The 14,221-nt window shown below is 47.2% G+C and overlaps 1 protein-coding gene across 10 annotated transcripts in view; it reads left to right on the forward strand.

The window, feature by feature from the left end:
- Positions 1 to 14,221, forward strand: part of FOXN3 (forkhead box N3) — a 394,050-nt gene that overhangs the window by 345,583 nt on the left and 34,246 nt on the right. For 7 of the 10 annotated variants that reach the window (XM_032344710.1, XM_032344709.1, XM_032344713.1 and 4 more), the window contains one exon: positions 2,545 to 2,622. The exons of the other annotated variants lie outside the window; for them this stretch is intronic. In XM_032344710.1, the coding sequence (XP_032200601.1) occupies positions 2,545 to 2,622 (78 nt within the window). The remainder of the gene's footprint in view (positions 1 to 2,544; positions 2,623 to 14,221) is intronic. 10 annotated transcript variants of the gene reach the window in all.

The raw sequence follows: 14,221 nt of genomic DNA on the forward strand, positions 1-14,221 counted from the left end.
TTACCCAACTGAGCCACCTAGGCACCCCTCTGCTTTAGACTTTGTTGTCAGTCTCTGTCTCATCCTGTGGTGGTTTTCTTTCTGTTCCCTTTCTCATTGCCCCGGGAGCTCAGAACCCCAACATTCCCTTCTTTTGGGGGGAGTAGATGGACTGAAATTGTGGGGGGAAGGTAAGAGGCCCATACAGTACAGAGGAAACCACCAAAAAAGGAAGAAGGGAGAAAAGAAGAGAAAAAGAAAGCAAAAAGGTTGTTGCTAGGCCATGCTGTGTGGAAGAAGGGGGAGTGATGGAGTCGCGGGCGGCTGGTCACATCCCGGGACCTGCCCTGACCCGTCCTGACTCTTCCTGGGCACAGCTGCACCTCAAAGATCCTGCAGGTTCCGCTCCATCTGAATTTAAAAATACTTGGTTGCTAAAAATGCTAACCATCCTCTGAGCTTTTAGCGAGTCATCATCACTGATCAGAGCTAAGAGAATAACGGTGAAAAAGTTGGAAATATTGACAGAATTACCAAAAGGTCTCTCTCTCTCTCTCTCTCTCTCTCTCTCACTCTCACACACACACACACACACACACACACACACACACACACACAAAGTGACTAACCGCTATTGGGAAAATGGCTCTGATAAATTGCTTAACTCACGGTTGCCACAGACCTTCAATTTGTTTAAACAACAACAACAACAACAAAAAGCTGTGTCTGCAAAACGCCTTAAAAGGAGACAGGCCTCGCTGTGGGAGACGCTGAGCCGCCTAGCTGGGTACGGGCCATCATGGCCCAGGACACACACGTATACTCAGGCAGAAAGGGAGTGAAGAGATTCCCCCTCCTCCCGCCAGCCTAGTGAGACACAGAAGCCCGGTCCCTCTTTGTATATCTTTCTGAAACTGTGTCAGTTAAAGGTGTTATTTTTTGAAGTAATCTCCACACCCACCATGGGGCTCGAACTCTCAACCCTGAGGACAGTAGTCACACGCTCTACCAACTGAGCCAGCCAGGTGCCCAGAGAGAGGCCATCAGTTCAATGGATCTGTGCTCCCTGGTTTCTGTCTTTAAAAACGGAGAGCTGCAGAATGTAACAGCTTCAGGCTGGTTCTCATTTAACCAGCTGTCCTCTCCTTGCCCCCAAGGGAGGCAGGCAGTGCTCCCTTGGTTCTCTTCACAGTGATGTCCTGGTTCTGTGGTCTGGGATATAGGGCAGGAGCTGGCAAGCGTTCCGGTTAAAGCGGAAAGGGAGGCCATACAGGGAGTTAAGGACTTAAAAAATTGTTGGAAGAACCGAAACCAGGCTGGCCTGTCAGAAATGATTTCCAGAATCCTCTAGGAACTAACCATGGGAGAGACTGCTGTCACTACGACTCTGCCGTCCAGGGGGGTGTTTTTAGATTTTATTTATTTATTTGACGGAGGGCAGCATGGGTGGGCACAAGTAGGCAGAGTGGCAGGCAGAGGGAGAGGAGAAGCAGACTCCCCACTGAGCAGGGAGCCCCCATGTGGGACTCTATCCCATTACCCTGGGATCATGACCTGAGCCAAAGGCAGATACTTAACCAACTGAAACACCAAGGTGCACCAGGGGTTGGTTTCCAGTAAGAGCTCACAGAGCTCACTGCCTGGTCTGCAAGATTGCCACCTCTCCCTGAATTCCACCCACCCCACCATGGCCTTTTGTCTATGCTCACAGGCAGTGGGGCTTGGGACAGTTTTCTTCTCTCTCTCCCTATTCTTCTAGGACCACTAATCTCATCATGGGGGCTCCAACCTCACGACCTAATCTAACCCTAATTCTTTCACAAAGGCCCTGTCTGCAAATACCCTTACGTGAGGGTTTAGAGTTTCAACATAGACATCTTGGGGGGATACATACATTAAGTCCTTAACAAAATGCATTTTTCTTAGCATTGCAAAAACTTCAAAATTATTTCAAACCAAAGAATCGTAATTCTTCCTTTGAGCAAGGGGACGGCTTTTAGTCCTGTCCTAATGATGCACTCTGGCTTGAGACTTCGTCTCTGATGAGGGGAATGCAAAGCCAGTGATTCTTACCCTGTTCTGTATAATCCACCCAAGAGGGATCTGGATAAAAGCTGCGGACCTTTCTAGAAATGTCACAAAATACCAGTGTTTGCTTGCACTTTCTGCATTCAGTCTTTCTAGGGACTGCCCACGTGCCCCTGCCCCTCTTTCTGGATGGTTCTTGCGCAGGGTTCAGTGTGAGCCGCTCTTTCCTTCCTGACAAACTGCTGGGTTCCGGGTGGTTATCAAGAAGCCAGGGTATGGCTGATCCGTCCCAGGATGGCTCAGTGAGACTCCGTGGCTGGAGCCCAGAACTGTCTATCCGCATTCACGGAGAGAGAATTGATTTGTGTGGTTCTATACACCAAAGCTCTGATTGGGATCTTTCCCATTACCTTTAGTTAATAAACATGACCAAGATGACTTGGCCACTTGGGAACATTGAAGATGGTGATAAAAATGAATTTACTCGGGAAGCTTTATCTCCAGACTTGCTTTGAGTTTGGGTTCTTGTCCTTCCAGCACGGACAACTGCAGAGAGAGGAACGTGCAGAACGATACCAGCTGACTGGGTGGGACATGGGCTATTCCAGTTGAAAGGTAATGAAATAAAGGAAAGAATCAGATGAATTAACAATTTTATGTGAAATGGAATCGGTAAAATGAAGTCCGCTTTGGGTTCATTAGCTGTTCTGTTTGGGTTTCGGCTTTTTGCAAAGTACTTAGATGGAGAAAGTAGGCAGCTAAGACAGTGTGAAGATACATAAAACTTAATTGTGTTCTGGGGTCCAAACTGTGTGGTTTCTTTGGAGAATATAATGCAACACGGCAGAGTAAGCCAAATTGGCCACTCAGCAGATGCCCAGGGTTTTGTGATGTGGAAGGAATGTTTTGCTTTTAAACACGCTCAGTCTGATGAACCACTGCCGGGAAGGGCTGACCTCACAGCACCCCTCTTTTTAACCCTTTCCATCAGCAGGTGCTGGGGCCATGGCTGATGCCACCGCTAAATGAAGTGTGCGGTTCAGAACCAAAATCTAGGCCCTGATGGGATTTCATTTGTGGCTTGTTATATAAATTACTGTAGCAAATAACACTTGGGGATAATATGGTGGCGGCTGATTTACTGAGGGGGAAAGCAGAGCTCTAGGGACCCGAGCCTTTTCATGTGAATAGGATGTTTGAGTGACAACGCTCTGCTGGGTGCTGGGTCAAGCCACAGTTCTGGAACTGTGACATACATGGGCAGGTATTTTGCAGAATCCCTGTGAAGCATGGAATTGGAGTTTCTGGGCCCAGTAGCTGCATGCAGTGTTTCAAGAAATAATGTAAACTTGAAGAAATTTACCCCTGCAACCTGAACTTTTATCAATGCTTTTGCACTGGTATCTCATGCCGTGACTTTACATTGAGATGCAAATGAACTGGTCGCAATTAAATACCTTTGTTGTGATGTATTTAGACTCCTTCCTTTGACTTCTCTTACTGAACCAAAAGAAAATAAAGTAGTAAAGTAGTATTTCTTCCTACTGACATGCCTATAAAAGCAGTAAGGCAATTATTCTTTTATTTAAACTCTAGTTTTGGACATCTCTGAATAGTCGTTAAGTTTTTCTTTTCTGAATAGAGGAGCTTTTACAAATACAGAGAACCATAATTCACTCCCAGGCTGTTCAATTCAAGAAAACTACATTGGTTTAAAAACAAAACAAAACAAAACAAAACAAAAAACCCCCCACAACCCTGTTTCTCAGGGCCGTTTTGTGAAGCTCCTGCCTCCAAGCGAGGATTGTCACTCGACTGTGTATATGTTGTGACTTGACACTGTCTTATCCATTTGAAACTACTTGTATCAAACTTCGGAATTTTCGATCCATTTTTTACTGCCAGGAGAAGATTAGCTGGTGCCGTACCATTCCTCTTTCCAATTTTTTCAAGCGTTGACTGGGGATTTAAAATATTGTTGGAAGGAACTTGGCTGCTGTTTGTCAGGGTTATTTAATGAGTCCTGGTGAAAAGTGAAGAGGCTGTGCTCCTGAGGGGCAGGAGAGACACAGAGGAGCTGCCGGGGTTTTCTGTTGGAAGCGGGAACTGGAATTCTCGTGGCCACCAAGTGAGGCACAAACCACGAGTGGATCCTTAAGTGTTTCCGGGAGTTCCTCACCCCGTGCGTGATTTTCTGCCCTGGCTCTGGCTTCCCCTCTCTCTGGACCTGCCTCAGGCATTTCATCTGTAGGATGGTTTCCGAGGGTCTCTGCTAGCTCAGGAATGCTATTACTCGGCACTGCGAACGGAAAGCAGTCCGGCTGGATTTCATTTGCCCACAAAACGATTTGTTCTGTATAATGATTCGGGCCGTATAAGCTAGAAATATTGCTAGGTGAGGCCAGTTACGAGGGGGTCATAAAATAACAATAGATCCAAATTTTTAAAGTTAAGTTGAGTCTCTGCAGCAACTTCACAAAACACCCAAGTGAGAAAATGATCGGGGACTGAACTTTGCAACGTTGGCATTATTGCATGGTGAATTAGACAGTCGATATGCAGTCATTCCTAGCCTATTAATTCGAGTGGTTCCTTTTGCCTCTCTGCCGTGGTCAAAGAGATGATGCTGAAGCTTTGGCTAGTCCGTGTCTATTCAAAGAAATGAAACGTTACTCCATGAAAAATGATAATTAGTAAACCCCCAAACAGACCGGAGTTCCACGGGGAGTAAGCATAGATGCCCGACCTCGCAAACTGCCTGGGGACTCGGGCTGCCCATCACTGTGACGCCGGGTAGGGCCTGTGCCCGCCTTTTATGTACTCCCAGCGTGTAGGCAGCGCTGCCGCAAGAGGTCAATTTGGATACTATGGTCACATTTTAAAAAGAGAGCCGTAATTATGACCTCTAATTATGTACAGTTCTGCCTGCTGAGTTAAAGAGAATGGTACCTCCTGCTTGGAAGTATAAGTTAATTGCCTTCAGGGGTCAGGAGGGTGCTGACCCCGTTCCCCGCCCCGCGCACACTCCCCCAACCTCAACCAGGCATGCACCGTAAGACAAAGTAAATTGGGCCTGCTGTGCTTTATCACGCTGGTTAAGCATCACGTTTAAGCACTGTTTAACTCTTATTCCAGCGGAAGGTCAAATTTAACTCGTGTTCCAGAGGGAAGTGAAACTTCAGTGAGTCTAGACCAAGCCAGTATTCCCCAGTGGCCTTCTGGGAGCCCAGAATCACCAGAGCTCCGTGTCGTGGGCCGTATTTTTGTTCATAAAGAGCACATTCCACACCTGCTGCAGTTGGACTGGTATTATTTTGCCTTCATTTTGCTTTTTTTTCTGTTAAAATTTTTTATTTGGAACATTTCAATATATGTTGCGAAAAACAGAACAGACCTCTTTGACCTGTCGCCTGATGATCAGTAAATCCCGACCAGGTGTGTTGCTGCATCTGTACCTCTCCCACTCCCCACCACCTTCCACCCCCAAGGAACAGGGATTTGGGATATCCCCAGTACTGTGGAATTTCTTCTGTGTATATTTCAGTATGTAGCTCAAAAAGACAGGAAATATATATTTAAAAAAAAAAAAAAAGTCACGGGACGCCTGGGTGGCTCATTTGGTTAACCATCTGCCCCATCTGCTCAGGTTGTAATCCTAGGGTGTTGGGATCAAGCCCTGAGTCGAGCTCTGCCTCTCCTGCTCCCTTACCCTTCCATAATACCCCCCTCACCCCGCTCGTGCACATGCGTGCTCTCTCAAATAAATAAATAAAATCTTTTTTTTAAAAAAGCACAGTTACATTGCTTCTCGGCCTTTTGGCTAAGATCAAGTGTAAAAAAGCACAGTCACATTATCAATAATACACCTTAAAGTTTTTAATAAATTGCTTAGATCTTAAAAGTTCTCATCACAAGGGAAAAACGTTGTAACTGTGTGAGGTAATGGATGTTAACTTACTGTGGGGAGTTTATTTTTCATTATTATTTTGCAGTATATATCAAATTATTTTGTACACTTTAAACTTGTGTAATGTTATATGTCAGTTACATCTCAGAAATAATTCCTTAGTAATTCATCAATGTTTACTTTTCCCCAATTGCTTGGAGGGTTTTTTGTTTTGTTTTGTTTTGGGTTTTTTTTTTTTTTTTTTTTTTTGGTTTTGGGGTTTGTTTTTAAGATTGATTTATTTATTTGAGAGAAAGCGCGGTCACCCACAAGTGGAAGGGGCAGAGGAATAGGGAGGAAAAATCTCAAGCAGACTCCATTCTGAGCGCAGATCCCAACACGGGCCTCAATCCCATGCCCCTGAGATCAGGCCCTGAGCCAAAATCAAGAACGGTACACTCAACCTCCTGCACAACCCAGCCCCCCTTGCTTGTAGTTTTTCTAACCACTAGTTTTTCAAATCCGGAACCAAATAAGGTTCATACATTGTAATCCATGGGTCTCTCCCTTACATCTCTCTGTCTCTTATTCCCTTCCATAATCATCTGTCCAGTCTGTCGTTTTTTTCTTGCTGCTGCTGCTGGTTAAGAATTTGAGTTGTTCTGTAGAGTTTGCTACAGTCTGAATTCAGCTGATTCAACTTGTGTTGCCATTTAACTTGTTCCTCTGTCCCCTGGATTTTCTATAAATTGGGTATTAAATCCAGAACAGGATTTTTTCAACCTTGGCAACTGATGTTTAGGGCCAGATAATTCTTGGCTGTGGGAGGCTGTCCTCTACAGTGTACAATGGTCTGCAGCATTTCTGGGCTCTACACACTAGATGCCAGGAGTGTACAAACACACACACACACACACACACACACACACACACACACCAGTCACAACAACCGAAATATCTCCACAAACAGTGCCAAGTGTCTCCAGATGAACCCTTTTTGGGGGGTAAGATTACTTAGTTCTAAGAGGGGTTCATACCTCTATTGGGTAATACATTGTATCTGTTTCTTTTTTGTGTGATGTTAACAGCTATTGGTTATCACTGCTTAGATAAATTAATTCATTAGGGGCTTGCAAAATTTTACAAGTGCAAAATTTTATCATTCCTTTTTCATGTATTATCTAGGATACTTTTTTAAAAAAAGATTTATCTATTTATCTATTTATTTATTTATTTATCTATTTTAGAGAGGGGGAAGGAGAGAGAGCATGCTCTGAGCCTGACTTAAGGCTTGGTCTTATGACCCTGAGAACATGATCTGAGCCAAAACCAAGAGCCAGACACTCACCCATCTGAGCCACCCAGGCTATATAGAGGAACATCTCAATCACTTAGCTAGGTCAGGTATATTTCGTATACAAAAGGCAGAGCCATTGCCTGCTTCTTGCTTTCATCAGTTTTCAAACCATGAGTCAGTTCCCTAGCACTTCCCACAGATGGCCAATGAGCTCCAATATTTTTTTTAAATATCATTACAAACTATTGGATGTAAGCATTTTTGATGTATTTCAATTTAATGCAGTTATCATCCTCATAGGAATTCACACTGTCCCATCTTTGTCCAATGGGAGGGCCCTCAAGTAGGTTCCTGAGTCCATTAGACTTGAAGTCCATAGACTTAGATAGTGTCCTCATTTTCTAGTGCAGCAAGGTGCTCTGGTCTTATTATGTATGTTTCCTGCTCTAGAGCGGTTGCCTTTAAGTGGGAAGTGTTGGAGACTCCAGTCTGTTGCCACAAATGAAGTTAACCATGCAGATCTTCCGTTTGCTGTGGATCTCAGACTCCACCCAAATGTTTTAGCACCTTGATAGTATGTATAGCTTCTTTGATGAGTTTACAGACTACTCAGAAGCACATCCTGTTTGCCTCTAACCCTAAGCCCCTCTGGAGACTAAGATTAATGTTTCTTTGGCTTTTAAAGTCAGCATTGCAGGCTATACCACAGAATATGGAAATAATAAGCCCGACCTAAGCACAAGGAGGCTTTTGTGGTTGATCATGTGGTAGGTTCTAGAAGTAGCAGAGCCTGGAAACTCATCAGGAACGAATGAGACATCCTTAAAAGTCCATTTCTTGTGGAACAGAACACCCTTGATGGAGGCAAGCGCTCGGTCAGGTCTTGACAACCTGGTAGAGTCACTGTCTTTATACTTTGCCAGCCATCTGTGGCAGTTCAGCAAGTGAGAAGAGGTTCTACTCAGGTACCTGAAGTTGTGACTCGGTCTGTAGAATGTATGGCCACCTGCGGCCCTCAGTGTATCTTCTGCTCTTGAAGCCAGCATCCTTCCTAAATGAAGAATTCAATGACAAGAATTCCTCCTTTTTCGCAGAGTGCAAATAAGGCAGGCTTGTGAGAAGAGAGGTATTGTTCCAGAAGGTGAATGATCACTAGCCTCCCATGGGGACTACTGAGAGGGGGAAGAGTGTCCCCACTGACAAGGGAGGTCATCTCTTAGAGCAGATGCTACATATGCCCAAAAAGTGACTAGGAGCTACCCCAAGGCAGGTTACTGGTCACCTTGAGAAGAGCCCTGGGTGTCTGGCAGGGAGGGACCACTGTGGAGGTTTGCAGAGGAGGCTTTGTGGTGGGGCTGCGTGTGGCAGAGCCATATATGGCTTGTCCCCACACACTCAAGGCACAGCCAGCCATCCCTCCGCTCCAGGACCCCATGAACCCCCACCAGGTGACTCTGGCACCGGATGCTAGTTCTAAAAGGGATTTGGAGCTTTCTTTGGCAGGAGGCGCCAGAGGAGAGGGGGCTCCTGGGGGAAGTTGCTTAAAAGGGGGGTGCACCAGGTTTTAGTTCATTCGTCCCGTTTTGCCGTAATCCTGTCATCCACGTGCAAAATACAGCAGACCGCCTGAAAAATAACTTTCAAAGAAGACTGTTGAGTATGTGGATTCAGTCTCAGGTGAGATTGGCTCTGTCGAGCATTTCTGTTTAAAAAGCAAAAACCTTTAAAAAATCGGCTCTTTTTCTTTTCTTTTAAGATTTTATTTATTTATTTGACAGAGCAAGACATAGCAAGAGAGGGAACGCAAGCAGGGGGAGTGGGAGAGGGAGAAGCAGGCTTCCCGCTGAGCAGGGAGTTGGATGCGGGGCTCGATCCCAGGACCCTGGGATCATAACCTGAGCTTCAGGTAGACACTTAATGACTGGGCCACCCAGGTACCCCAAAAACCTGTTCTTTTTCTTACCCAGGAGAAGCGGAGTGAGAAATAAATACGGGGGAAGGGAAGAGATGAAGGCCTCCCAGCATTCTTCCCTCCATCATAATTCAAGCCAAAGCCCAGATTTCTGGGGTGTCTCTCGTCCTTAAGTCTGTCTCCTGCATCCTGTCTTGCCTCACTGCACACGCACATTGTCTAGGGTGGGAATCATCTCAGGGGACAGCGGTCAGCTGGGCCTCTCTGGCCTCCAAGGGTGGGCCGAGTTCCCATCGCCAGGAGTCTCCCTTGGTGGCAAAGCCTGGATATGCTTAAAAACAGATCGTCAGTTTCATTTCCCCTCTCTTCCACTCCTCAGCCCCCCCCCCCAAGCCCGTACTTTGAAAGGACAGTGGCTACTCTGCTCTCCCGCTCAGCCGGAGCCTGAAGACCCCCAGGTGGGACTTGGGCTTGGTGAGAATCTGCTGAACGCCTCCTAGAAGAGTCTTGCAAGGGTGAGAGAGCCACAGCGGCTGGCTCAGTGGCAGTTGACAGACCTTCCCTTCCCCTTTTTTGTCTAGCGCTAGTCTTTGTGCAGTTTGGCCCGCATCATCCTTACTGGAACATTTTTCCTATTGAAAGATGAAATACGCGTCTCGTGGTAAGGGAATGAACTCCGTTCTCACGAAGTAACCTGATCACCAGCTTGCTGGGTCGGCCTGCGGAGCTGTCTCCGGATGGTTCTGTCCCTGCAGCAGCCCCAGTGGGAGCACACCGTCGCCTGTTGTCACTTTCACCTTCAGAGCCTGCCCGCGTCTGTTCATTATAGTGTCTGGTGATGGTCATCTCTCTTGATTATTTTTCAAAAACAGATATGCCCCAGACACAAACTGAAAACCTTTATTTGGCTTAGCATTGATAGTTCTGGAATAAGTAAGAGGACATCAGATTTGGCCTGAACTCACTTCTTCTAAAAGCATGCTCCCCTGACAGAGCTCTTGCCCTCAGCTCTTGGGTTTACTTTATTCCACATTACACTCCCTTAGTATTTTTATGTACGAGGTATTTTAACCACTTGTACTGTGGGGCTGGCAAGTAAGGAGCTCAGGTTTGGTTTGGTTTGGTTTTTTTGTTTTGTTTTTATGGAACACATCCCCTCCCCAACCCCCCAGAAAGGGGGATCCTTCAAAGTAGACTCCTTACAACCACAGTCCTTGTTTCAGGATTGCATCCATTCCCAGAAACAAAACCGTTCTGGAAACTTCTGTGAGCATTGTCTTCAGAACAGATTTCTGTTTTCAGAAATTCACCCACCAGAAGATCAGCCTTCTACTTTATGGTCAGACTAAATTTTAAGCCCAGGCCAGTCATTCCCAACCTCCTTGCCTTTGGACTCTTGGAGTTCTGGGCTCTTCCTTAGAGAAGGTTGGAATCTCCTTCAGGATTAGGGCGGGCTCAACTCCCCCTCATTTCTCTCCCAGTAGCACCCGTGTTGGGCTTCGATTTTGTTGAGTGGGAAGCTTAATCCTTTTATGCTCATGATACGAACAGCGTTCATCTTGAGTCTTTATGTCGGTTTTGCACTGGATCTGAAAGGAATTGCTGATTATCAGTGTGATGGTATTTTTCATTCTCAGCAATGGGTGGGTGGTGCCCGTGGGTCATGTGCAACTGAGGACACACTCTACAGAGTGTGGAAACGGAGTCAGTACCCGTTATATTATCACAGGCTCCTCAGTGTACCCACCGACTGTGCACCCCTAAAAGGTTCAGGACATCCCAGGAGCCAGTTTGAGACAGACATTAGGGGAAGACCCTCTACGATGACGGAAAAGAAGTGCTTTGCTGGTACTTTTATTTTTATTTCTCAACTGATAATATTTCATAATGTAGGTTGTTTCTGAACAAATGTGTTTCAGAGAACTACACAAAGGTTAAAAAAAATACCAAGCAAATAAAGATTTGCTTTAGTCTTTTTTTTTTCTTTTTCTTTTTCCCCTTTAATGCATTGGGGGGCAGGATGGAGAGGATTAGACCAGAAAGCGTGAAAGACTCGGCATTAAAACTGAGGCCCAGACAGGCACAGTGACCAGTAGTCCTAAGACTCAGCAGCCACAGTTCGCGTTGAAAGAACAGCCGAGGGGATGGACTGGCAGCTTTGAGCATCACTGCCTAGCAAGGAAGGCCAGGCTCCCGCTGCCCAAAAGCAGCACTGGGGTCCTCCGTGAGGGATGTACCGACTGAAGCAGGAGTTCGGACCTCCAAGTCTGTCGTAGGAAACGTGCTTCCGCCTCCTTTCTTTCCTCTCTGTATCTGAAGCTTGGGTCTCTAAGGGAGAAAGAGATGACTTTCAAGGACCCACTTGCCAGCAGGTGTCCGTGGGTGATTGGTGTGTGTGTGTGTCTGTCTGTCTGTTTATCTGTAAGGAAGGGGACCTGCTTGTATCTGTATTTCCTTCTGATCTCTTGATAAGATGCCCCAGGCAGGATTTAAGTAACTGTGTTTTAATAGTAAATTCTTCCGACTTTCATTTGGGAAGCCGGTGACCAGAGAGCCATTTGCTTTCTGAGGGCTAAAGGCATGCAGAAGTCCCCTTCCTCCATGGTCCATTCCTTTTTTTTTTTTTTTAAGATTGATTTTATTTATTTATTTATTTTTTTAAAAGATTTTATTTATTTATTTGATAGAGAGATATCACAAGTAGGCAGAGAGGCAGGCAGAGAGAGAGAGAGAAGGAAACAGGCTCCCTGCTGAGCAGAGAGCCCGATGCGGGACTCGATCCCAGGACCCTGAGATCATGACCTGAGCTGAAGGCAGCGGCTTAACCCACTGAGCCACCCAGGCGCCCCTTTAAGATTTTATTTATTTATTTGACAGAGATCACAAGTAGGCAGAGAGAGAGAGAGGAGGAGGAAGCAGGCTTCCTGCTGAGCAGAGAGCCCGATGCGGGGCTCGATCCCAGGACCCTGGGATCATGACTTGAGCCGAAGGCAGAGGCTTTAACCCACTGAGCCACCCAGGCGCCCCTCCCTGGTCCATTCTTGATCGCCTTCCTGCCTTGGGTCCCTTTGGGTAGCGAAAAACCTGAAGACAGTGATGTGAGCTTTTGGCCATCCTGCCCGGCCCTTCACCTCCCTGTCACACTCGGCCTCCCCAGAGGGTGACTTCCTGTGGGCTGGCTTCATTGTCCATCTTCTCACACAACCCTGTGGGCTAGGCACTAGTTTTGCTGCCCTCCGTCTCCCTCTACTTGCAGACCTGGGGGTCTGATCTTCCTCTTTTGCCACAGGCACATGGCGTGGTGGTGGGGAGAGCCATTCTGGGCGGTGGGTAGACTGGCCGCTCCCCAAAGAACATACTAAACTTTCATTTGAAAAATCAATTACAGCAAAGTGGGAGAATTCTGCCATACGTCCTTGAACTCACATCCCCACGATATAGGTGTACAGAGGGTCAAGGTGGGGAATGACACATTGCTCTGAACTCCCAGCCTCTTGGGGCGTCCTCTCTGGGGATACCGTAACTGATTACTCATTGGGTCGTAAGCAGATGAATTATTTTCTTATTTGTTCTCCCCACACCCATCCGTGTCCTCTGCAAATGGGTTCCTAGAAGACCCTGGGACTGGTCTGGGAGTAGTAAAGGGAAGTGCTGGGCATCACCCCCATGCGGAGAGCCTAACATTACCCACGCCATGGCATCTCACTGCTGTGGGATCAACTGTGGTGTCACTGTGGTTTCGCAGTGGTCTCCCCTTAACAGGTGTTTGAGAAGGAGCTCTTAAGGAAGAAGTTGATTTCAGCATAGGAAAAACTTGCCACAAAGATCGTTTCAGCTGCGTAACTGTGTGCAGCATGGGCACCTACAGATGCTGGGCATTACATGGGACGGTGCGTCAGATTCAGTATGGTAGACGTTTGTGCAGAAGGCACGGGGTAAGCTTCAGGTTGCTAATGCGTCTGTCTGATGGCAGTCTACTGTCAGAGCTGGGAGAAATCAATGCTTCCGTGGTCCCTTTTGAAATTCTTGTGAGTCAGCGTAATACACACGTTCCCGGACAAAGTGAGCCTGGTGTTCAGAGTTCCCCCTACGGTTCCTGTTGCTTTCATCTTAGGGAGGAAAGCAATGCAAAGGGGCAAGCAGCTGATTTGTGCCTTGGAATTCTGATGTCAGGGTTGTGAGTGACGGTTCCTCTTGCTAACACACCTGCCAGTGTCACTCCAAGACGAGATCTCTGCTTCTGGAAAAAGAGGCTTTGCACATCTCCCGGTTGAAGACAGACCTCATGGACGCTGCCGTGCAAATGGAAATATTCAGTTGTCAGCAGCAGCAAGGCCACGCTGCCGGGTGGGGGCCGGGCTGCCAGGCGAGCAGCTGGAGCTGCGGGAGCGCGCGCCGGGCTTGCCTGCAGCCCCGTGACCTTCACGAGCAGAGGAGGCGGCTTTCTGGCTGGGCACTGGGCAGGAATGGATCTTCTGTTGGTGGGGAGAAGCGGCAGTTGAGAAAGAAGAGCTAACAGTGGAGAGGGAGAAGAGGACTCGAGCCGCACGCCCCGGTGCTCCCCAGGACTTCTGGCCGGGGGCGCGCCCTGTCTGTCCTCGGGTGCTCTCACTGTGCCGCGGGCTTTCGGTTCCTGTGCTGGGGATCTCTGGGCCTGGTTCTATCACTGGGTTTGCCTCTGACAGCTGACACCCTTCTTAACTGAGACATGAGTGTGGCCAGCACCTTCGGTTCTCAGGGCTCTCAGGAAACACCCCCCACCCCTCAATTCCAGGTCCCAGCTCAGTGGTGGACTTTGGCTCCATCCCTGCTTGAAGAAGCCAGGACCAAGCAGGAGGTTTTCGAAACAAATACAGTTCCAGAGTCTAGAGGCCTTCAGCATTAATTCCCTGTATTCCTCCTCCCGGTGTCGGAATCCCCTTTTCCAAAATCCCTGATGTCTCCTCTGCTCCCCGGCTCAGAGTTACCACATCTCCAGGGAGGGAGACGTCAAGAAAACCAGAGAACCCATTAAGTGGATTTACACTGAATGAGGTGCAAAGGGAAAGGCACCTGCAAGGAATATACAGTTTCTCATTCACCTGCAAGAAGCTAAAAAAAATGTTTTTACCCCATTACA

The sequence above is a fragment of the Mustela erminea genome, chromosome 5 (assembly GCF_009829155.1).
Source record: "Mustela erminea isolate mMusErm1 chromosome 5, mMusErm1.Pri, whole genome shotgun sequence".
NCBI lineage: Eukaryota > Metazoa > Chordata > Mammalia > Carnivora > Mustelidae > Mustela > Mustela erminea.